Source organism: Corvus moneduloides, chromosome 2 (genome assembly GCF_009650955.1).
Source record: "Corvus moneduloides isolate bCorMon1 chromosome 2, bCorMon1.pri, whole genome shotgun sequence".
Taxonomy (NCBI): Eukaryota; Metazoa; Chordata; class Aves; order Passeriformes; family Corvidae; genus Corvus; species Corvus moneduloides.
Genome location: NC_045477.1, coordinates 82,598,151 through 82,622,916, shown reverse-complemented (window position 1 = coordinate 82,622,916; position 24,766 = coordinate 82,598,151). Strand labels below are relative to the sequence as shown.

General features: G+C 38.3%; 1 protein-coding gene across 1 annotated transcript in view; it reads right to left on the bottom strand.

Moving 5' to 3' along the window:
* The window catches only part of PCCA (propionyl-CoA carboxylase subunit alpha), a 273,796-nt gene that overhangs the window by 88,103 nt on the left and 160,927 nt on the right, over positions 1-24,766 (bottom strand). The window contains exon 19 of the mRNA XM_032100130.1: positions 17,117-17,219. Within this exon, the coding sequence (XP_031956021.1) occupies positions 17,117-17,219 (103 nt within the window). The remainder of the gene's footprint in view (positions 1-17,116; positions 17,220-24,766) is intronic.

Here is a 24,766-nt window from a genome sequence, read left to right as displayed (position 1 = left end):
TATCACATTTCATATCAAATATGTGCCAATTTTTTCATCTTCACCCATTTTATTTCCAGACAAAAGACAGCAGAACTGTCCTAAAAGTGATAAAAATTGAATATACTTTCAGTAAAGAGACACATTCTGCATCTGTACTCTTGCTGAAGGCATCAATTCAATTAATAAAGCTCAAAATAACAAAATCCTCTTTACCATTATGTTATGTAGAAAGGAACCTCATGTCTTCAGAAGCAGAGAAATACTGAATAAAAGCAGCTCAAGTAGACAGGAAAGAGAGGTTGGAAGTACTTTACACATCTAGTTAACCTAGTAGTGGATTAAGATAATGTCAAGATGGAGTCATATCAATAAGAACACTGGTTTACCTGCTTTTATTTTATCTGTTGCCATGACTTTGATATGTGAGGAAATGTGGACTATATGGAATTAATCAATCCTTTTATGTGATTCCAAATAGGTCTAATTCCACACCTACTTACTGATGCTTTTTCTTTTCTCCTGCAGTGCTTCCTGCTTTATAACAGCCCTAAAAATAAAATCTGTATGTTGTTCACTGAAATCTGTATGTTGTTCACTGTAGGACCAGTGCAGCCAAACATGGTTGAATTGAGATTTGGAACAACAGATGTGTAATGGTATGATAAGTTTGTTTCACTTTAAGTTTAGGCAATCACAAAACCATAGTGGTAGTTTCAGGAGAAAATATTTGAAGGTCTTACAAGTTGTTGCCAGAATTTGATCATGTTAAGAGCTTACTTTACCACAAGAAATGTTTCCGAGACTCGATAATGACAGTGTGGTATCCTTCAATCCAAACCAGATAAAGTGGCCTTTCTGAACCAGCTTACACCATGTCTTCTTCATAGGGCTGCCTACTTCTCTAACATAAAAAGCTGGCAGCTCTCATTACACATTCACTATGATTTCAGCCCTAGATGCTGAAAAGAAACTGCAATAAACTCACTACTAAGAAAGGTGGAAGAGAAAAGGGAGAACTTTCCAAGTTACACTTACTCTGACAGCCTATTTCTTCTGCCTTGCTGGACTCAAAACAGACCAGAGCATGGGGTGTCAAGTGGGATGTGCTCTTCACACTCAATGGGGTCTTTGCTTAAATACACACACAGACGTGTGGATGCTGACATCAGACAGGCGGCCACCAGATGAGCTCCTTCAGACATGAGGATGTTGCTCATCTTTGGCACCAAAACAACCACATATACCCACTACAAGCAATTTAAAATATTATAATTGACTTTTCCATTGTCACTTAGGAATCCAGGCAGAACTGAAAAAAAAAATGGTAACGCAGGTATACTGTAACTAAAGTAGACATTGTCCATTTTCCATATGGAATTGCATAGTTCCTACAAGACCTTGCATATTGAAGTGTTTTGGGTGAAAAAAGAACAGTTCATTTCTGTGGAGAGAAACTTTGGGCAGGCCTTTCCCATAAGACAAATATGCTTCTCATCCATGAAGTAACCAGTGCCAGATAACCAGCAGTTCCTCAGTGAGGAGACACTTTGGTATCATTAGAATCCTTCTACCTATCACCAACTAACAACCAATTAAAATAAAATTTAAATACTTTCTCCCTCAATTAAAACCATTGATCACCTATTTCCATTAAAACTGACAACATTATAAAGTTGCATGTACCATGAAGATCCAGTAACGGCACAAGAATTTTAGAGCTTTCCATGATCCTAATAAGCCATTTTGTTGTGTTAGATCTGATACCTAAACTGTCAATAGCTCACATCTGTAAAAGCCCCATTTCCTCTGTCATGCAACATAATGCAGAATGATCTAATAAAACTGTATTACTATTAAATTTACAAATGAAACAAAACAAAAACAAAAACTTCAAACCCAGAAAAATAAAATCTGTTTTGTCTTATCCCATCTTGAGACTTGCAAAAATCACTTTTTTAAAGTAAGATATACTGCAACCACAACTATTTTTTGTCTTGGATGCATGCAATCAAAATGGAGATTATGCCTACTATTTTAAATACAGATGCCTTACACTGGAACAAGGAGAAGAAGCAGACTGTGCTTATGATAAGGTTTCCACAGAAGTTAAAGGACAGCATGCAGCTCAGGGCAGGATTCCCACAGCACTTAAGTTCAAGGTTATCTAAACCCAAGAGATTGCTCAGACAAAATATATTTCCTTAAGGAAGGCCAAAAGGTGCAACCAGGGAAAAAATAAATAAAAGAATACCAAAAAATCAGTTCTCCCTGATTGAGAGATTTAAGATACTGTAAGTAAGTATCTTAATAATGCTATACTTTTTCAATAATGTGCTAAAATATCATTAAATATAATGCACACATTTATATAAGTAGTATGCACTTAAACACATATACCCAAAATGTAAAGATAAAAGTGTGAATATTCATGTAGATATAACAAAAGAAGCATCAATGTAAAATATAAGCACTAAGAGAATGATCCCACCACTCCTGTATGGCAAATCATATAGTAGCTTTACCATTAAAAAAAATTAAATGACTTCACATTTAGAAGCAGCCAGACAGGTCCATTCTGCCCGAATGATCACCACATAAGGACACCATTCATTAAAGGAGTCCCTGTCTACATAACCCATTTCATTCCTTCCAATCCAACAGCACAAGCCAAGATGGCTCCTTGCATAGGTAAAGGCCACCCTGGAGGGTGCACCATAAAACCACAACAAAGCAGTATGTAGAACTCTCCTTGTGTGTGCTTGATTTAGCAGAAAATAATGAACACCCTCTTTGTGAAAAACAGTTACATAAAAATCATCGTAACAGACAGGCCTTAAATCTGTATATACAACATCCTTAAATTGGGAATAGACATCTTATCTTTGTCAATGCTGCCTTAAATTAATTGTTTCTAAAAGGAAGTATACGCCAGTTAAATTAATGAGTCTTTTTTTTTTTTTTTTAAGCCAAAAAAATATTTAAAGGCTTTTGTGTGGGAGGATAATATTCTAATACATGGTATTGGCATTACAGGAGTCATTCAAAGTATAAAAGCCAGTGTGGAAAAAAATATCAAGATACCTGTTGGGGAAGATGACAAATAGCATTAAAGGCTGGCACACTCAGCTGGAGATAAAGGGTATCTACAGGTGAAAGGCTCAGACATCTCTTTTCTTCCCAGTGTTAATTAATCTTCTACGTGCTTTGCACAGATTGGGTTTTAATGCCATTACTTCACAAGGAAAAAAATTCAACACAGTGAAGATATACTCTGAGATTATCTGAAGTCACAAAGCTGTATCTAAATCATATTGTTACAACAGTTGCCTGTGCTTTTTATTTAGTCTTCAGACATTTCTTGAGGATAAGACAAAATTGCAAAATTTGCACTGAGCCTTCTTCAGTGCTGCCACCAATGACAAGACACACTGATGCAGGTTCAGAGATGAACTGCTATGTTCCACTGAAAATACAACACAGGATAGTGTTGTTTTAACAAGAAAAGAAAATAACAACCCAAGACAATCCAAGCAAAAATAATTTAATTGAAAAATACACCACACTTCACCATGTGGCTTAAAAAAATTCTTGCTTTAATATTTTTAGAAGATAATTAAGCTTAAATGAGAAAGAAAATGCATTATCAAATTTTGAAGAAATAATACAACATGTCAGCCCATGTTGTTTTTAATTCTGATCTAGAGAAGTTGAATAATACATGCTTTAAAATTCTAACTTTAAGTATTGAAATATGCTGGTAATTAGGAAGGCATACAACAGAGATGAAATATAACCTCAAAGACCAAATGAGAATTTATACTCTGAAGTCATTTCATCTGTTAATCACTCCAGCTATCTGTACCAGAAGTACACTTGCTAAAATCATAAACTAATGGAGACCATTAAAAAATTCCATCTGAAGAATATCCACAGAAAGAGCCAGACAGATATAGGAAAGCAGATTAATAGTCCCAAATGACTGAAAAATAAGCTTTGTGCAACATTGAACATACTTCCCACTGCCATTTTCAAAACAATTTCCCACCTATTCTGGAAAGCATTACTAATGTTGAATTTTCTGGGACACACCCATAGCTATTGAACCAGTTTCTGTTGGGAATGTGAATTGTTCAACAGGTTCAAAAGATCCCACTCTGTAATACTCCTAAAAGCATTCATTCTTACAACCATATGGCACTTTGGTTTTTTTCAAGCACATTTTTACAAAGCACAACCGCATCTCGTGAATTGGGATTTATTAAATAAACTACAATAAAAGAAGTAATGAAGATTCGTACTCTGCACAGTCAGCCTGAGCAATTCTAAATCACCAATGGTTCACTTTGGACTGCAGATGTAGCACACATAAGGGGCCAATATGACTTGATCTCACCGCAGACTTCAGCTGTGTAGACTGAGAGATTGATTGTGACTGACAGTGACCATCCCTTGTCGCTTTCCCCTCTGCTCCTATTAACTCACCTACTTTTGCAAGTTTTCCTTTGCCAAGGAGAGGAAAAATCCATCAGCTGTGTAAAGAAGAGGATCTATTTCTTTTTTATCTTGAAAGTTGATGCTATCTTATTCCAGCTGGTTTTGTTCTTGGTCTGTTTAACTCTTAAAGGAAGCCCAGGTTTCCAGTTTTCTGACATTTGGATATATTATATATCTGTCTACCTCTATCCTTCTGTTCATTTATTGCTGTTTATCTTTAGACAACAAAATCAGTCTTCATTCTTGCTTACTGCATATTAAATATTCAAAGCCAGACTGGATGGGGCTTTGAGCAACTTGATCTAGTGGAAGGTGTCCTTGCCCATGGCAGGGGTGAGTCTCTGTGTGTGTAACTAGATCATTAAAGGCCCTTTCCAACCCAGACCATTCTGTGTTTTTATTGTGATGATTTGCCACCAATGTACCTTTCCTTCGTCAGTTTAGATGATAAAACTAATACAAAAGTGTGGAAGGTATCTTTTCAGCTTTATACCGGCTAGCGCTTGTATTTCAATGCCTTAGAAAGCCTCGAGCAGCCTTGAGAGGTAGCACGGGCAATCTAGCACTTTAGTAGCTCTAAAATCGGTACCTGTATCAGCTGCAAAGCAAATACCATCAGCAGAAGCAAAGAGGGAGAAATAGAGCTCCCTGCTCGCTCAATTCCCTGCAGTTAGAAGCTTTCAAATGAGACAGACGACAAGAGATGCTCACAGGAAGATAGCTGAGCTGAGAGAGAGGACAGAGCCTCCCCTCGACCATCTTTTATTGGGAGAAGGGGAAAGGGGCGGACTGGGGGCGGACCCGGGGTGAGCGGCCAATCAGCCACTGCTGAAGAGTCTGAGTTACATTTGGCTTTGCCCGCGCTTGGAACAAAGGAGCTCAGAGCACATGGGCAGGAGCACGTGTCTTTGGGAGGGGGAGGGGAAGCTCAGAACAGGCAGCAACACAAAAGAAGCTAAGTTATTCAAAATTATGTTTGTTATAAATTAACAGTATGCAAACCTCACCATCATAAAAATCAAGATGCCGGTTTGGCTTGATAAAAAGGTGTATGATTTCCCTCCTCCCCTATCGGCTAGAAGAAAATACTAAATTAAAACAGGATAAAACTGTGCATGCAAACTAGTCTGTTGCCATCAAACAGCTGGGCTGCTCCAACAGTGACAAAGAGGTCACTGTGTGAAAATACACAGCGATTACAGCAATAAAGGAAACAGCTGATAGAGGTTAGGTGGTGGAAACAAGAGGGCAGCCACAACAGAAAGACAAGATTGGAATGAAGACAGGAGCATGGGAGAAGCAGAGGAAGAGCCTGCCAAAAGGCATGGGGCTGGGACACGGCTACAACATGAGGGGGAAGGGAAGAGCCTTAGTACCAAGGTTGTCCAACTCCTCCCATCATCACACTGCATTTTCAGTTTCTTATAACTCAGATGGACTCTATTTAGGCTGAACAGTGATTTCAGAGAGGGCAAATTTCAGAGAGAAATATGCAGCTATTTCTGACACAGAACAAGAGTACCTTTTTGGCCAGATTACTAAATTTTATTGACTTTTCTATGAAAGGCTGAAACATCTCCTTTATGATTAGAACAGAGGCTTGAAAATCTGCCTGGGAAGTGAAACAGTTGGAATGCACCTCTACCATTCTCCTACAAACTGCATAACTTTGGGCAAGTTCTATGCATTTCAAAAGGCAAATCCTATCTATATCTGTAGGTCACCACACTTCACAGCCGCAGTTCCAGAAGATTCTTCCTTGTATTTAACATATACCGGCCCAGGGAGGAACACAGCCTCCCACTGAAATTGCGGGTTTGGATTGTAGAATACCAGGTCAAGCATAAAACTAATAAGACTATCACTTCTGGAGTTTCAATGCTTACTCCTGCTAGGGCTGAGCAGCAAAGGAAGAAGAAGCGGCATAAACAACCCACAAGCAACAAAAACTGGACACTGAGAGCCCCATAACTGGAGAAAGCAGGCTGGGACAAAGATCAGATGTGTCAGGGAGGGAGGTGCAGAAAAGATGGAGAGGAAAATTTGGAGCAAGCAGTAAAGGGGGCAGGGGGGAACTCACTGGGAAAGAAGGCTAAAAATGGAGGAAGGAAATGGAAGTGGTTAACAGAAACACATGAAACCTATCTCAGAGAATGGAAGAGAGGGAAGCATGCACTGATTGTTCAGGAAGAAGGAGCTAGAAGTACAGGATGAGAGTAAAGAGAAAACTACCTAAAGAGTGAGAAAGTGATCTTGGAAACAGAACTACCAGACAGATTGTATGGTAGAAGAAATGGGATAAGCAAAACCAATGCTGAGGCCCTGGAAAAAGAAAATAAGGACCAATACATGGATGAAAGTCTGTATGCCTGTGGAGCAGCACACAGCTATGTAGGAGAAGGTTCTATAGAAGAGAACCAAGACTAATTGCTGATTGATGTGGAAGTCCAAAGGGGAGACTCACACTAGCCAGCCAATGAGCATGAACCAGGCAAGACAATTGAGGAATGGAAACTAGGACTAATCAGAAGAATGAAACCAGAACAAACTCAAAAGAGGCAGGACTTGAAAAATGACACATTAGTAGCAGTGAGGAAAAAGACGTAAACAGGCAGCAGATACAGCTTTTGAATGCATGACACCTTTTAGGAACAGAGTCTTCCCCGGAAGTAGCTAGATATCACTTGCTGATGGGAAGCAGAGAATAAAATTTTGTCTTTTCCTTTGTTTGCATGTGTGCAATCTTTTGCTTTTGTTTTAGTTAACTGCCTTATCTCAACCTACGAGTTGTTTTCCATCTTATTCTCTCTGTCCTGTGCAGCTGCAGAGGGGGAGTGATAGGGCAGCTTGGTGAATATCTCATGTCCAGCCAAGGTCAATCCACCACACTGGTACATACAGCATGACTTGAAATAATTCTATAACTATGGAGTTATAGGTCTATTTTGGTTTCCAGTTGATTTCAATTTATTGTATGTCCTTGAGATACATAGATTTTTTCTGGAACATGAAATACTGGCAGTAGATTATGACTACTTAAATCTGATTCCTTTTTCTATTCTTTATAAGCCACAGACAGAGATGCAATTCATTGTTAATAATTTAAAATAATTTCCCTCTTCCTGCATTCCAAACAGCCTTGTTTTCTTTCTTAACCCTTTCAGAAATAGTACCTTTAGCCTGATCTCAAAAGGAGAAAGATGCTAACAAAATGCACATTTATTATTTGCATGTCCCTCCTCTAAATTCTCACCACATACTCAACTTCTGAACCCACTGACTGGTAAGTATTAACCAGACATATTAAAATCCCTTTAAAGTTTTATGAAAATGAAAAGCTGCACAGTGGACAAAATGAGTGCTTCCATTCAGCTCTTGGACAGATAAGAGCAATTTGGTTTTCACCCAGCAGCTGGACTGGCCAACCTGTGAGTGAATACACAGCAGACCCAGTCCTGCTTTCTGGCAGGACAAATGGGGACTGCGAAGCCACCGTGGACAGAATGGGGGTGACATGGTGAGAGGCAAATGGAGGAAATGACTGGGTGAGGCACGGGGCAGGAAGAGGTACTGCAGAAAAAGTTTCCCAGCAGACACAAAAGGAGTTACTGATGTGCACAAGTAACAGGGACCCACAGGACAGCCCTGCAGACCAGCCAGTTCCACTAATGAGAGACTGCTTGCAGACCACTACATCTCTTATCAACGTGTCCTAGGTGCCACCATCTGAGGCAGTAGGGCTGGACTGCCCTTCCTTTCACAGGGAAGATAATAGCAATGTCCAGTGGCAAAACCGGCTCAGCTATTCTCCTGGAAAGCAGAGAAGTAAAGCCAGCACTACCAGCCTATTCCTGCAAACTCCACTTAGTCTAAATGACGACATGACCACAAAGCAGCCAGTGGGGGATAGACATGGGCAGAGCATCTGTTATCTTGCCTTCCTTCCACTCATTTTCCTTAAAGATCAACCATAGCTGCATCCAAGTATCACACTCTGAATGTTTAACACTGATCAGACACTTCCTACTACACCTTTGATGACATTCTTGATTGTAGAAGTTTCACAACACAGCACAAGGCACTGTTACACAGAGCTCCACATGCCAGCTCTAAACAAGTTATTCCAACTAGGAGAAGTACAGCAGCATTAATGCAGCACTGCCCAAACTAGGTTAGTCAGCACAGGCTCCTTTGTGCTGCAGTGAACTGCGCCATGTAAACACATCCTAAACAGGCAACAGAGCACAATGTCTCTTGGGTGACTACTGTGTATAAATAACAAATAGGACTGCTATCCATTGAAGGGCCCGATCATTCGTAGTCTAGTCTTAATTTTCATCCACCCACAAACCAAGTTCCACGGTTTTATTAGAATATCCTGCTTGCATTCAAATCTTTGTTACAATGAGCTTAATAGCCAGCCATACAGCTGTCCCACTAGTCTTGTGTGGCAAGATGTATTCCACAGATCCCCAACTGCCACCAACAGCCAACATGGACACTGAATGAACTCTCATGAACAAAGCTATGTTTTCTTAATAATAACAGTTGTATAAACATAAGGTCTTCTCAGTTAAAGGGAAACCAACATCAAAAAGCAGTAAAACACGGAACCCTAAACCCTTCTTTCTTTGAAGAAACACATTTGAAGCGAGGTGTTTCTAGTTATGGGTGAATGAAATGAGAATTCAGCTGCAACAAACGGACATCCAGTCTATATGAAAGACTAATTAGATCCATCTGAGAAGCTGTGTCTAAAACTGCTTCACGTATTTCAAAGGAAAGCTCTTCTAGTCTATCTTTTGAGAAGACTACATCAAAACATTTAGTCACAGCTGACGCACATCTATCCACTACAGGAGCAATATTTTTCATAAGCCATAAAAGCTACATTTAAGTAATGTTAATAGTCTGGTTTACTTAAAAATTAAAGAGGGGAAAAAAGCAGCAAAGAAATTTAGAGCTAAGAAAGCAACTCAAAACAGCAACGACCTTATAGTTCCTCCTTATGCCAAAGCATCAAGAGATCCCAAAATAGAGTCTTATACTGAATATTAAATGTGCTGAAATTTGCTCAGAGAACAGAATTAAAGATGAAGCAGCATCCAGGAGCTGCAGAGTTAACTATGGCTTTTGTGGCAATAAGCCAGGCTCTTAACACTACATTAGCATTTTTTTAAATGCAACTATTGTTTCTGCTGAACCAGCAGGAGGAGCTCACAACATTTTTTAATCTATTCATTCTACAAAATTTGGGAAGAGGGGTTGGGATGTTGTTGGAGGTGTCTCTGGGCACCGGAAGGAGTTGGTTTGGTATTTTCTTTCCAGTTTTCTTGGATGAGAAATCAGTGGAAAGAAAAGCATCCAAGTAATGTTCATGTAAGCACTGCTTTTAGAAATTAGAAAATCATTATATGAATATTGTGGTGCAGGATGTCAAGTGTGCACGGCACACAAATTAAGTGAAGCAACACCCATGTTTTCAGTCCTACACCAAAAGACCACAGGAAGACTGAAGGGTGACAGGACACATTAAATGCTGTATGCCAGAAACACGACTTTCTGGAGTAGGAAAATGCTATGTTATTGCTCTGTATTGTTACAGAGCTTTAATTTGTATTTCAGTTTACTGTTCACTGGAATTCTTGGAACCATTGGATCATTGCCCATGGCAGAATATAGTCTCTATTTTCATACCACAGGAATGTGGTATGAAGCCACCTGTGTGGGTAAAACTCTTCATTAGGTAATTTAGAATTAATCATTGTAAAAACCTAACTCCTCTTCCTACTAAGAAATATATTTTAAAGCAGTGAAGTCTGACTCTAACACAAGGAAAAGACAAAAAACATCCAAACTGACCATGCCTGCTTTTAAAATATTTTGCATTTTAGCATTTCAGACCTTTCATTGCATTTTGTTTTTAAAAATGTCTTGTAGGCTACATACCAATGCCAGACCATGTGTTACTATGAGTTTTGTAGCAGAACTAAAAATCTCCAAAAACTTCTATAAACAAGCTATTACACTGCCGTGACATAGAGGGAAGAGCATATTTAAAGCTACATAGTGAATACATTATTTTTCATGTCATTTTTAATTCCCAACTTTGTAGGTATTTTGTCTATATGTGCATGGAGTACTGCATGACCAAACTAATCTGAGACATACAAACACAGGCCAGCAATCTGTCTTTACAAAGAAAGTATGTACCATCACATACTTACTGCTAAACTGGCATGGTATTTAAAAAAACTGTACAATCCAGACACATTCTGCTTCTCTTTTGGCTTAGTACAAAAGCACACCTAATACAAGCACATACAAATATTACATGAGGACACTCAGTATTTACCTCTATCTCATGTAAGGAATCCCAGCACTTAAACTTTCTGAGACATTCAATGCAGCAGAGTGCAATGGAAATGCATGCCAGAAACACTGAATTCACAACAAGATACTGAGGGCCAAGGCCACTTTCATTAAAAAACATAATCAGCAGTCACAGAAATGTAGCAATTAAAGCAGTTGCACACAGAGTCAAAACTCAGGGATCGGTGCTCTCCTCAGATTGAAAGATTCAAGTGCACAGTGCTTACCTCTCAGGAGCACATGTCCCCACCCCATCAGGATAGGATGGAGCAACCTCTACACTTAGAGCAAATCTGTCACTATAGAAAAAGGAATGCAGGATCTGTAAAGCCACAGTCTGTCAACAAGCAGGAGCACTGCTACTACAGCCAGTGCATTGCAAGCATGGAAGCTGGGGGCTTTGCTCTCACCACAGCACTAGATTATGCATACTGCATTAAAGTGACATTATACAGAATACACAGGTCTTACAAACAGAAAATGCTCCAGATTTCAACCTGAATTAAGAGACTGAAAGTAGGTATACAACCTTTACAACAATAGTTTCTATACATATACAAGCTATAGAACTCTGTAACAGAGTTTTGTTTGCACAACTGTATGTGTACTGCAATGAAGAGTCTGTGTGCCATGCTGCAAGTAAAATGCAAACCATGGGGAAAAAGGCAGGAAAAGTTTTCTGCTTACAGCTGAAAGGATTGTCTAACTGATCTTGCCCCACCCACTTGTGCCCTTACACATGCACTTCCCTTTCATTCAAACTAATATTGGACAAGGGAACAACATTATATTTTATTTCAAATATATAATATATGTAACATTATATACTTAGAAGTAGCTAAGCAGAAAGTCTTCACCTGCTGTTTCTAGGGATATATGTTAATTTGTATTTCAACTGGCTGCCCCTCTTTTTGTTTTAATTCCTGCAGGTATTTGCTTTTCATCCCTATTAATACAGCACTCATATTTCTTTCATATGACCAATTAGTTATTATGTGCCTGAAGCATACCAGAAATGTAGAATACTAGTAATAATAATTCTGGTATTTTATTGATTCTCTTAACAAGGTTATTAATTTTATAGTGATAGAGTTAGGGAATGTTATTCTTCTACATGGACTACTGGAAAGACAGAACTTAATATGCACTGAATTACTATCCCACTCCCTTCACATTTGTGTTTAAGGAACCACATGTGAACTAAGCTTGATTACAGCAACTTTCTGTATCATTGCTCTGATTTCCCGTTATACTATTCCTTGTTACACTTGATGCTTTGCATACTTCCATTTGATTTTTGGGTGGTATCTTTTCCTAAGCATTTTTTCCTCCCTCCAAAAGAGAATTTACAATACAATGAAAGTATTTCCTGACGTAATTTCAAATCGACTTACCCCTCAGTCATGAAATCTACAGCAAATGAATACACCAAAGTTCTCCAAATTAAATGCTTATTATATTTGAATTTGAAGTCAAAGCTTAACCATAATTAGATAAACATGAATTCACTAACTAAAGTAAAGCATTCACATGCACCCACTCTATATTGATCATATAGGATGTATTCAAATAACGATGACAGCAATGCCTTAGATTTTATTTTTATGCTGGCATTTTGTACTTTACACTACGTTTTCTCTTGGAAATGTTAAGAGGTACATAGGCTGATTTTTCACCCACACAGGTATCTAATAAATTCTCTACTTCTCAAGAAAAACATAGGGGAAAAACACTGGGGTTTTTTCCTAAAAATTATTAAAAACATTCATTTCTCACTGGACTGAACAATCTTCAAAAATTTTTATAGAGATTTCATGTCTGTACTACATTTATCTATTCTTAACTTTGGATTTAGGAAGTGATCCAATGTTTTGTGAAAATGGTAGACCATTCGAGTAACAACCTGAATTAAGGAATTTAGCTTTCTGTACTCCTCTTATTCAGCATTTGACCTATACAGGTCCCTCTGGAAATATATCGAATTTCCATTTGCCCAAAGTAACTTCTGAACTATTTCACCTTATGCTTTAAAAAAAAAAAATAAATAAACAACTTCAATGATAAGAAGCTACTTTGTAACTGAAAACATCTGGAAATTCTTTGGCAAGTAAACTGATGAGAAGATGAGGCTAAGTGGTCTGGGAAGGTATGTATTTACTACAGAGATGAAGAACCCTAACAGAAAGGACTGTTTCCAAACATGAAAAGGGAAAATACCAGTTACTTGCAGAGAAATCATGCAAATCATCAATAAAGAATTCTCAAGACAGTACTCCTATACTGTAGCAAGTAATCAGAAAACAGATTATGGCAAAAAGGTTTTCAATAATTAAGCTTATTCCATAGAATACTGTTAAAAATTCCTCATTGAACTAAAATTAGGTTGGAAGGAATGTTGGAACTAAATGACCTTTAAGGTCCCTTCCAACTCAAACCATCCTATGAATGAACAATGCCTCCATCACATGGAACTAGACCATCCTTGGTGGCTGACATCTGGTTTTGAAGGGTCATATTCATATGCTGCAGGGAAACCACACAGCTAACCAGGTTTCCTCAATATATATAGGTTCCCATTTGATTTTGTCTTTCCCACCCTTCAGTAATCCTGCAGAACAGTCGAGTTCTGTCAAGGAAGAACAGACTCCAACCTTCAAGAGCAAAACTCAATCAAGTCTTTGTATCAATGAAATCATAAAATAAACCCATTTGATAGCCAGACTGGCAACTGAAAATGGCAAGATGTGAAAGATTCCTGTTTGTAATAGAACTAAACAAAAGATTCCAGAGTTTGGTGGTGGGATGCTTCTGGGCTGCTTGTTGCTGTTTTGCATTAGTCACATGTAAAGGAAGGTATTCTTCCTTCAAATTCTATTTTAGCAGTGATCTTCTTTAATTCAATTGACAAGAGAAAAAATTTTAAGCATAAGAAGAACACTAATCAAAGCTCAGAATCTGACCATCTGTCCTCTAAAAATCTAAGTGGTATATATGACAAGCAGTTAGTTTAAAGATTCTTCTGGCAATTAATATACAGAACAAAGAAAAAAGAGTAAATGACATTTACATTAATTTAGTTGGCAAGTTCTTTGTACACGAGCAAGCAGGTCCCATCAAAGTTGCTAAATTTTAATTCTCAAGTCAGGTCATAGGAATCTCTTAATTGCAAAGCATTTGCTATGTTGATAGGGTATCACCAGAAACAACTGTCTGGTACAGAAAATTATAGTACAATAATTTTATACTAACTTAAGTATTAGCACATCTGTTGCTGGCTTCAGAATAAAAACCAAGTTGCTTCTATTTTAAAAGAAAATATATCAAATTAGGATTCACAAAAGTTTTTAACCTCTACTGGAATCATAAAAATTAGTATTTTTGTTTGCAGTGCTTCAGGCAAACAGCATCGCTCACACTTGACCACTTATCCTTTGAATCATTCCGTTTTGGGAAGCAAGGCTGCTAAAGTGGCCTAAAGCCAGCCCCCATCAAGGACCTCTGTTACAAATAAAGTAGTTAAAAACAGATGGTTACAAACCTCAAAATTCTGAAAAATAAAGAGCAGCAAAGAGCAGTTAACACTGCACAATTCATTAAGAATCTCATGATAAACGAAGAAAACCACAGATGACCCACAGAACGAAATGCTGACGAATGATCCGCTTGAAACAGCGGGAACCATGGAGAAGCCTGCTGCTCCCACTACCTGCACAGAGCACAAAGCACTGCACACTGTGAGGTGGGGAGGTTTCGGCTGGTGAGAGTAGAAGAGTTACAGAAAAAAAGAAAGGAGTCACTGCTGGAAGAGTCCCTGTGGTAAACAGTAAATCAGGATGCAAATGCTGCTGCTGCAAAGCACAGTTTGCAGCACAAGTAAACTTCTGAAGGGGAATGCGAAGGTGGCCCTCCCACTGGGCTATCGACTGCACCACAGATTCAGCTATCTTTGTCACAAGCCACGAGGGGACACAAGCCACAAAGGCAGGAGCCCATGTTACACCAACTTAATAGCAAAAAGTAAATGCAGAAGTTCAAAAAGTGAGGCTTGTGTTTCTGACAGCAAAGTTAATAAAGCAAGCTTTGAATTTCCCTTTTTTTTCCTGATGGTATGTTATACCTCCTGATCAGAAACAAGACTTCTCATTCCTAGTCTTGACTTCTCTTCTTTGAAGTTTTAAGGCAGTTGGTTTTCTATTGTAAAGTTTTGAACAATAATTCAGATTTTTGACGGTGCTATATTTACTATATACACTCTTGTCTCCAGCACAATCACAGGAGACCACCAGGAAAATTACTGATGAAGAATAACACGTGCTCTGCTATTTATCCAGTAACAATAAAAATAAGTGTTAACTCTAAACAATCCTGCTATTAAGAAAGAGTTACCTGCTTTTTACATACCCAAGCTCAGGTGCAAGTTTTAATACACTATAAAACTTACATCTTATATCTTCACATCATCTTCACATCATCTTATAACTTACACTTTTATCTTCATAGGTATAAGGTTTAAGTGAAACAGACTTCTCCTGAAATCCACCTAATGTGATTTATTTCACCAGGTATTTTCCAGATACATATAAATAAGGAATTATATCTCCCCAGGAATACATGGTTAATACATGGCATGGTTAGGGTGGAAACAAAATGCAAAAGCTGTTGTCACAAATCCTCTAGTCCTGGCTTTTAGGCACTCAGTCTCTACCTGGCACCCCTAATTCTCCCTAGTGCTTAGGCACTCCTTCTGTGACACTGAGGGGTGCTCCTGCCTCCTTGCCTAGCAGTAACAGCAGTAATTTACTGCAGGGACACAAGGACATGAGAAGGAACTTTCACATTTGTTACTGGAGGATCAGAAATCAGACTCCTTGTATACCTTGTCAAACTGGTTTATACTAGCTGTAATTTTCATACTGCTGCAAGACATCACAACTGTTAGCAGTTCCATTTAAATGGAGACACAGGTTTGGACTCAAGAAAATCTCTCAAAAATGTGTGTACATATGCAGATGTATGCTTGTGTAATTGTCTATGCTGAACAGCTCCCTGGTTTGGGGAAGTCTAACTATGGGAATTAGATTTCTGAGCTCACAGCAGCGAGGGCCTATGCAACACTCAAAGCAACCAGCAGGCTCATCCCCACAGCAGCAGGCAGCTCTAGTGCTGCACACAGCAGCAACACTGCAACAAAAGGATGGAAAGAGTGAAGGCAATGACTGCTCCTGGGAAGGGCTATCTCTGTCACACACGCCAGTGCCACCCCAGCTCTAAACTGGGCTGAAAGCTGACAGAGGTGTTCTGTTGTTTGAATGGACTGTATCCAAGTTCACAGGATGCCTGTTAGGAGTACTGTACAATTTTAAAAACTCTATGCAGACTTGGCCTTTGCTTCTGAAACAACAATTCAACAAGTAGGGCGTCACTGCCATTCTAAGAAAAACTGCCTTATTCAGGCTCTTTTGAAACCTTTTGCCCGAGAGTCAACAAATACTATACAAGTCAACTGCCTATTTAAAAAAAAAAAAATTTTCATTTTGGTTGTGGAATCACCACTACCAGACATAAAAATAGTTCTCCCTATGAATTTATCTTCTTAATACTTCAACCAGCTTGTGTCTTGGCTTTATTCTGCTGACCGGCTGAATTACCAAACACTGCATTACCATTCTTCTACTGTCATGGTCTGTCCTTCTGCCTCCCATGCTGACAACATTAAATGCTTAAGTAATTACCTTAGAGTATTTGTAAAAAACAATGGTTTATACACATTCATCTGAAGTGAATAAGCACATCTTGAAACACTGGCATTTTACTATGACCACATACAGTTCTACCACAGAGCGTTGAATAATGCCATTCCAGTATGATTACTTATTCAATTCCCTTGGATACTTGATTTGTTTTTCTAAACACTAGCCTAAGGTAATGTGATTTTTGTCAACGTCGCATTTATTTTCTTGCTCTCATATATCTACAATGTTATTTCTAAACAAAACACTAAACAAAGTTATTTAGAAACTATTTTTTTAAACAATTACATACAAAAATGTTCCATGGGCATGAGCCCTGAGAAAAATCTCAGTACACTAGCACTATTTAATTAACAGAGTCTCACTTGCTAATTCACAGCAATGCCTACTAAAGACAAACCACACGTCTATACTTGGTCACCAAAAAGATGGAGAATCTTAGCAGATGTCAAGGACAATATATATATATATATATAGACTCAATGCACTGAATTTCTTAGAAAATGAGCAGAACTTACAGAAAATGATGAGCCATCCTTTGAAACTGCAACTGGGTAAATTCCATCTCCTAGCCGCACAGAGAGCTCCCAGCTACTTCTCTTTGATTTAGCAATAGGAATTCTAAAAAAGAAACAGACAGAAAAAAAATTTTTAACAGAGATTTCATGCTTGTCCCAAGTTAACCAGAAGCGCTTGCCTCATAGGATGGTCATGAAGGATATAACGTATCATTAATCTATAGACACAGTTGGAGAGCATACTTGAAAAAAATATATACTAAATACATTTTTCTGTCAAACAGTATATAAGGAGAAAATACACTCTTACTTTCTTTCTAGATTTGCCTTGACACACTGGGTATGCTGATAAAGTTACAGGAGGCCCTTGAATACAGCCAGCACTTGCTGCAGAATTAGCTCAAACAGGATGAAAAGCAGATGAGAAAGTGGGTTGGCAGGAGAATAGCAGTAGTGATAACTGGAGCAGTCTTTTTAAGGGCAAAATATAATCATTATTTCTTTAATCTCATTCTCAGTAAATCTTAATTAAAAGCCAATTACAGACAAAAGATTCAGCCAAACAAGTAATACAAGTAACTTTATAATATACATTTTTAAGTATCTCATACACAGAGCCCTTCAAGCATACTGAAAAAATAATGATGTATCATCACAGCCCATACGCAGGATTATACTGATTCCTGCAGCATTCTGTGGATGCACCATTTATCAAGTAACACAGGAAACCGAAATCTTTTCAACTTAAAAAAGCACACACCTGAGAGCAAAGGAATGAGAACTGAGCCTCCATTCCTCGAAATTCAGAGTGGAACATGCAATTTTCAGGTATTTTATTTAAATGTATATTCATTTTCATTTTCCTCATTCTAACTTTTCTCGAGTCTCTTCCACTTTGCCATAACAAGCCAAAAGCATACTATAACTTTTCTAATGAATGGTCACCATATATTACCATCAGGAAGCACCACATAGCCTAAACAGAAGATAGGAAGGTGTAATTTAAACTCCATTAAAACAAAGACACACTATTTTGGTATAGCTTTTCTTCCACACTGGCTCTTAGACATTTAGGTTTTTCTGGAAGAAATCTGTAGGGATAATAAGTTTATCACCTTTACATCCCCTCTAAGGATCATTTCTGCCATAACGTTAATCTGTTGTACATTATAGCACTTACTACACCATTTTATTGCAGCCTTCAGAGCCTTAAAACTTGTAAACACATTATGCCACATGCATCCTCCAGAGGATTTAGGTGACCAGTGAATCACATCTCCCAAAAGAGAGTGCTCAGGTTTCCTGCGGAATCAACAGGGAGAAGCACCTGTGAGGTCTCCAGAGGCCACAGGAGGAGAAATTATCTGCCCAAGCCAAGGATAACACACTGACTTGCTAAGGATTTCAACAATTATTTTAAGAACATTAGGTTTTTAGATACCTGAAACTTAAGCAAGTACAAATTCAAGTACTTAATGAGGCAAGGAGCTTCCAAAAATTGTGCCTTGCCACGTGCCTGAAAAGGGGAAATGGAAATGCTAAATATATCAGACACAAATAGATGCATACTTACCCTTAGTTACTCCTGGATCCAAGCCAAGTAAGGCCTACACCAAATTTCAGCAAACACCTTAGCCCACCTCTATCACTAACCTAAAAGTTCACAAGACAGATATTGAAAATAACCTGTTACTGTGCTAGCGATGCCAAGTGTCACCTTTCACATTTAATATAGTGAAAATTGTCAAAACAACAAATCTGAGGAATTATCCATGGTCTATTGAGTGCAACACAATTTCTCAGCAACTCATATTGGAGTATGTCACCAAACATTTAGACTGGCTGATAGGAAACACGACAGACACAGGAGTTCCTGAAGAAGAGGAAGAGGAATTTCCTGCACAGGTAGCAGGCAGCAAGCTGAGAGACGTTTTCATTGCACTTCCTGGTATCAGAGCACCAGTAAGGAGGTATACAGGCAGCACCTGGTTAAGCTCTCCATGACACCCCACTCAACAACCAACAGGATTTAGAGGTTTATAGCAACTTCATATTTCTTATATTAGAACTAAGACCTCATCACAAACTCAGCTTAGTAGATCTGCTTCACTGGTGTCATGAGACTCCTTACAGCCTCGCTGGCATAGCCCTGCTTCATATTGCATTTGACTGGAAGTGACCTCATGAATCTGGCTGCTGGCCATCAAAGGAAAGACAGTCTTGTTCTCCAGCAGGGATTATTTTTGTTCAGTCCTGTCTTGCTGAGCTTTGTCAAGTGTATCTCCAAACAGGATGCATGCCTCTTGAGAAGCATGACTATGATCACTGCTTTGCCTGGGTTTCAAACAGTCACATAATTCCTCTCTCTGCAACACCACTGGCCAGGAGGGCAAGGTCCAGAGCTGCATCTAACACCAAGTACACAGCAAGTTGTCTCTCCCTTCTGGAACTGTTAGATTCATTTGCACAGCAACATTTTTCAACTTTGCCTGTGGTTTTGTAACTATAACTGACACTGGCCAGGACAGATACTTATACTAGCTCAAGACAATCCTACTTCTTCATTAAATCAAATTCCGTTCAGAGAAATTATCTTGTAGTAGACTCCATTTTGATAGGATTTTCAGGGAGAGAAGGTTCAATATAAATAAGGATTACAAAGTCCAAAAGTAAGGATCAAAGTCTAAGTTTGTTGAATATGAACAGGAAGTTGCTCACACTAGTTCATATAAAACTCCCCAAACTTCTGGCTACTCTCAAAATGTACAACTTTTAAAGTTCTGGATAATGGGATGAAATCCAACATATTGTATTCACAGAAAAAAAAATCCCACTGAAAATAAAAATAGTGTAATTTTTGCCATCATAAAAGACACAAAGAAAACAGAAGGCACTTCCCCTCCTAGATTCAGAGTCCACACAGTATGTCTTTCCTAGGGTTCAACATGCCCTCTCTTTTTTCTCCCAGTTTCAGCAAATTACATATTATCGAATAAAATTACTTCATTTGCATATAAAGATCACTGGCTGCAAGAAGAAACACAAGTTTCACAGCAAGATGAGTGCCAGGTGAATGGGCAGCAGGGCCACGGAGAACTGTGCGCTGCTGATCCTTGCCAGGAGCTTTACACACAAAGGGACAGAGAGAGCAAAGGCAGCACTGCAGCCGCAACGACAGGACATGGGTGGAAAAGGGTGTTACAAACTCCTTCCATGCAAAAAAGGGCAGTTCTGAACCTCTCCACTCCAAATTGCCTTCTAAGGGGAAGCATCACAAGCACCGGAGCACAGATGAAGAGTGATGGCCTGGCTTTAAGTCATAAAGGCTTTACTCCAGAGCACCAATTACAAAAACATGTAAGCAGTGCAACAAGAAAAAGAGCACTGTTTGCCTGCTTAGTTATTTATTTTCAAGCTCTACTGCCATTTGTTCAACTAGAGATGATGTCTGTGCAGAATGTATTACGTCCCTTTTACCCTCAAATGCCATTCATGGGAGAGGGAGACACTTTAGAACTAAACACAGCAACCAAAGCTCCTGGTTTCCTTGCAAGCTCTCAGTGAGGAAAGCAGACAACTGCGAAAAACTTTAGATCGACACACACTTACTGTGCTCATGGAAAACATTAATTAAACTATTATCTATTCCAGTCAAGAACAAACAATGAAAGGAAACGGACACTCACAAAAGCAAATCAAGTAATAACTTTGCCCTGGCCATTTTGATTGTCACCAACCAATCCGATAGAAGGAACTCAATAAAAATGACGATTTTCTGCAGCTTGTGGATAATAAACTTACCTCTCCCAATTACCACTGATGATGTAAATGTGCTAGGACGTCACCAGCTCCTAAAGGCCCAGAAAACTGAGTACAGATTTTTTTACTTCCAATTCAAAATACATGCTTTAATGCTGAGGGGGAAAACACTTACAAATTCCTCTTCACGTCTGATATTTTTGCTGCATAATACTTTACGTAAACAGAGAAATCCCAAACTATCATAACAAGTCCTCCTGTTTGAAAGTTTATAAGCGTTTGAAAACCACATTTTATGACACTACATAAAGCTGTTTTTCAATTGGCAATTACCTATTCAGCAGTTAAATAAAAGTGAAATATTGACTTAAAACAATGTTAATGGTCAAAGAATCATTAAGAAATCCTTCATCATAACTTTCACAGCAGGTGGCCTGTAAAATGATCAAGAATAATGTGCTGGATTCTGTAGCCACCAAGGTCAGTTTCTGCATACAAATCTTGCAGAGGGAGAAAAAAAGACCTTCAGAAAGTGGGCCATTCATCTGAACCAAGTTCAGAGAATTTCCAGCACTGTGAAAAGATATGTTATGCAAGCACATAGATGTATTCAGTGGGGGTAGACTGAACCAGCTACATGGAGACTACAAAGGAGCCCTCCCATGGCTCATGAATAAGTCGAGGAAATGATCAGAAAAAAATGCAGAGATGTTTAGACAGATGGCCCACTTAAAATGCCTGGGACAGGGCATAAGCAATTTTAATGAAACTTTAGATCTACCATATAAATTGTTTCTTATTTTCCCTGCCCTCCCCCCCCCCCTCCAAAAAAAAAAAAACAAAAAAAAAATCAAGAAAGGCAAATAGAAATCTAACAACTCAAACAAGAGTCTATCTTGTGATGCACAAAAAAAAAAAAAAAAATTACCAAAAAAAAGGAAGTAAATCTCACATTTTTGAGCATTATTTGTTTAATAAGTTCACATGCAAAGAAATATCCTTCACAGAACCTTCAACTATCAGATGAATATAAAAGCAGGGAATGGATAGATTAAAAGAATTCTAAACAGAAGTGTACTGCCAAACAAAACACAAACCTAAGCTTTAGTATCTGAGTACTTTCAACACTTTCAACATAAAAGTTCATTCATCACACAGAAAAGATAAAAGCAGCATTTTCACAGGATTATTTTAAGAACCAAAAATTATGTGAAAGGAACCTAAGAATCTGGGAATATTTTATTCAGCAATTTGAAGTATTTTCTATATCTATTCACACACATTTTCTACATGTATTCAGACTGGTCCATCTATACATATCACATGCCTTTTTACATAAAAATAGGTTTTCCTTCTTCCTGCTTTATATGTGCATATATATACACATGTACCGCTTTAACTGTGAATATGAAAATATACCATCATTACACTAAATTATAGTTCTTCATATGTCATGCAAAATAATAACCCCTACTAGCCTGTGTGGCAGCTGATCAGACAAAGGCTGAAAGAATTACTCGATAGTTGTATCAAAAAGGTTTTACATTACATTTTCTTACATATCACATTGAGATCAATAACAAATACACATCTTTATAGCCACATACTCTATTTGAATAGTGACCACAGGAAAAAATGAAATTACATGGAAGGTACACTATAAAATAAAAAGCAATGCTTTAAAAGGATGCTGTGGAGTACACTGTGCTTTGATTCACAACAGCATACATCTGGATGTTCCCTTAGCAGAAGCTTTTCAAGCAATTTGCATTGACATAAGAGCCTGCAATCCAGTGACCAATGAAAACCTCCAGTACCTTCAGCAGTGAAACCCAGATGAGGGCTAAAGAAACAGTTAAGCTAGTTCTTATAAATCTAGGGTGAATTTAGCTGCCCAGACCTAAGAGTATGGCTCAACCCCTTTCATCTTCATTTAACTGAGAAATAACCTTGCAAACAACCTGAGCTCACCCTGGCTAACCCACTTCTACTTTGGAGGTATCTAAACATGCAGGGCTTGGGTCTTGCAAAGAGAGACACCCTAACCTTACCCAATGTTTTACCACCAGCATCCTCAGCAGCCTGGCAGGGGGAAGGAACTAGGGGCTCCTCTGCCAAAGCCATCTCCACAGTCTTAACAAGAAATTTTCCTCCAAACACACAGCCGATCAACAACTCTAAGCTTTTTGAAAAATCTTCCATGAATCTTTTAGCTTTAAATCTATTGGGTAAATGAAGTAGGATTGCTGATATTGCCTGTCTTGCTATAACAAAGTCCTGTTTGCAGAGCATATGTCCAGAGAACCAAAGATCCATGCTATCAGTCTTCCTCAGCCTGTGAGGGTTCACATCCACCTCCTATCTCTCGGGAGAAAGAGCCAGGGCCCAGGTAAACACTGGGGAACTCACCACCCTGCCCTGCTGATGGTAGGAAGGAATGAGAGATTCATGAAGACTCGGAGAATTCACGGAGACTCAGCTTTGCAGCCTGATGATGCATTCTTTGGGACAAAAAGTTTTGGCACTTGGTCCTAATGCCAGGAAATTTCGATGTACTTTGCATTTAATAAACTGGATAAAACACAGTAACTCTGGGAGCTGCACGTAGAGCCCAAGACCTCTCAGTTTCAGAAAAGGGTCAGATGGCCCAGTCCTTCAGCAGGTGACAGCATACCTTGATAATTTCAAATAAATAAATGTAAAAAATATCTGAAACTGATTTCCTCTCCGATGATATGTTAGGGCCAACTTTAGTATTTGGTTTGTGTTGGAAAAAGCAAAGATCACAAGCATTAATGCTGGATAAGAGATGTTGCTACTTGTCTCATTTGCGAGCATTTGTGAAATAAGAAGCAAGGAACACTCAAATCAAGCATTCACAAGTACAGAGAAAATACATTTATTTTTAGTATAATTTCCAAGTCTGTACCTCTGTTTTTTCAACCATCTTTCCTAAATCAGCAAAACTATTTACCAAAGGTGGAACCACTTGCAAGCAGGTGTTTTTAATCAGATCAGTCAACAATATTGACTTGTGCATGCTGACAATTGTTATGGAGAGAAAAATCTAAAAATCTGTTTGTCATCAAAAAAAGTTGGGGCTATTTCTCCTCCAATTAAAGTACTTAATTTCATAACTTTGTTGTTTTCTGAAACATTTTTTTTAATTTTTATTAAGAGATAACTTTGGGCAGTTGGCAAAACTAATAATAATAATTTACTCCACCAAAAGGAAAACAGCAAATGCTTTTTCCTATACAAGCCTTCCCGTATTTCCTTGAACAAAGAAACTTATTGTGCAGATATTTAGGAATAGTCTCACAATAATTATCTCACTTTCTTTTTATGTGCAAAGAGCTTCAGAACAAACCACTGTAATGCAGTAAGGAGGACTAAAGCTCTTCTGTTAACATCATCCAGTAGCAGTTACGTCCTTTCATGTAACATGATTGTATTAAGATGTAGCTGCCTGTAGGGCGGTCGGTTTCCTACGTCTCCATTCAAAGAACGGCTGTTCCCAGTAATAATGTGCTATTTTCCACTTTGTATTACATTTAGAATACTACAGGTTTGCTGTCCACACAAAAAATAGGCAGAAGGAAATGCTAACCTACTAATATGAAAATGAGGTGAAGTGATTAAAAATTACCTCTAAGTTTGATAAGGAAATAATCCGATTTTACTTCTACACATAATACTATTTTCCATACTCTCTTTTTTTTAAAACATCCAGGCAGATTTTGTGCTAGGTTTGTTGTACTCATCTCCGTAGTGAAATCTGCCTACTAATCTTGAGCTCAATTGCCACTAATGGCTTTAAACCTGAATCAAAACACATTTGGTGCTTTAATCTGTCATCCCTTCTGTCAGAACTTCAGTTATTCACCCACT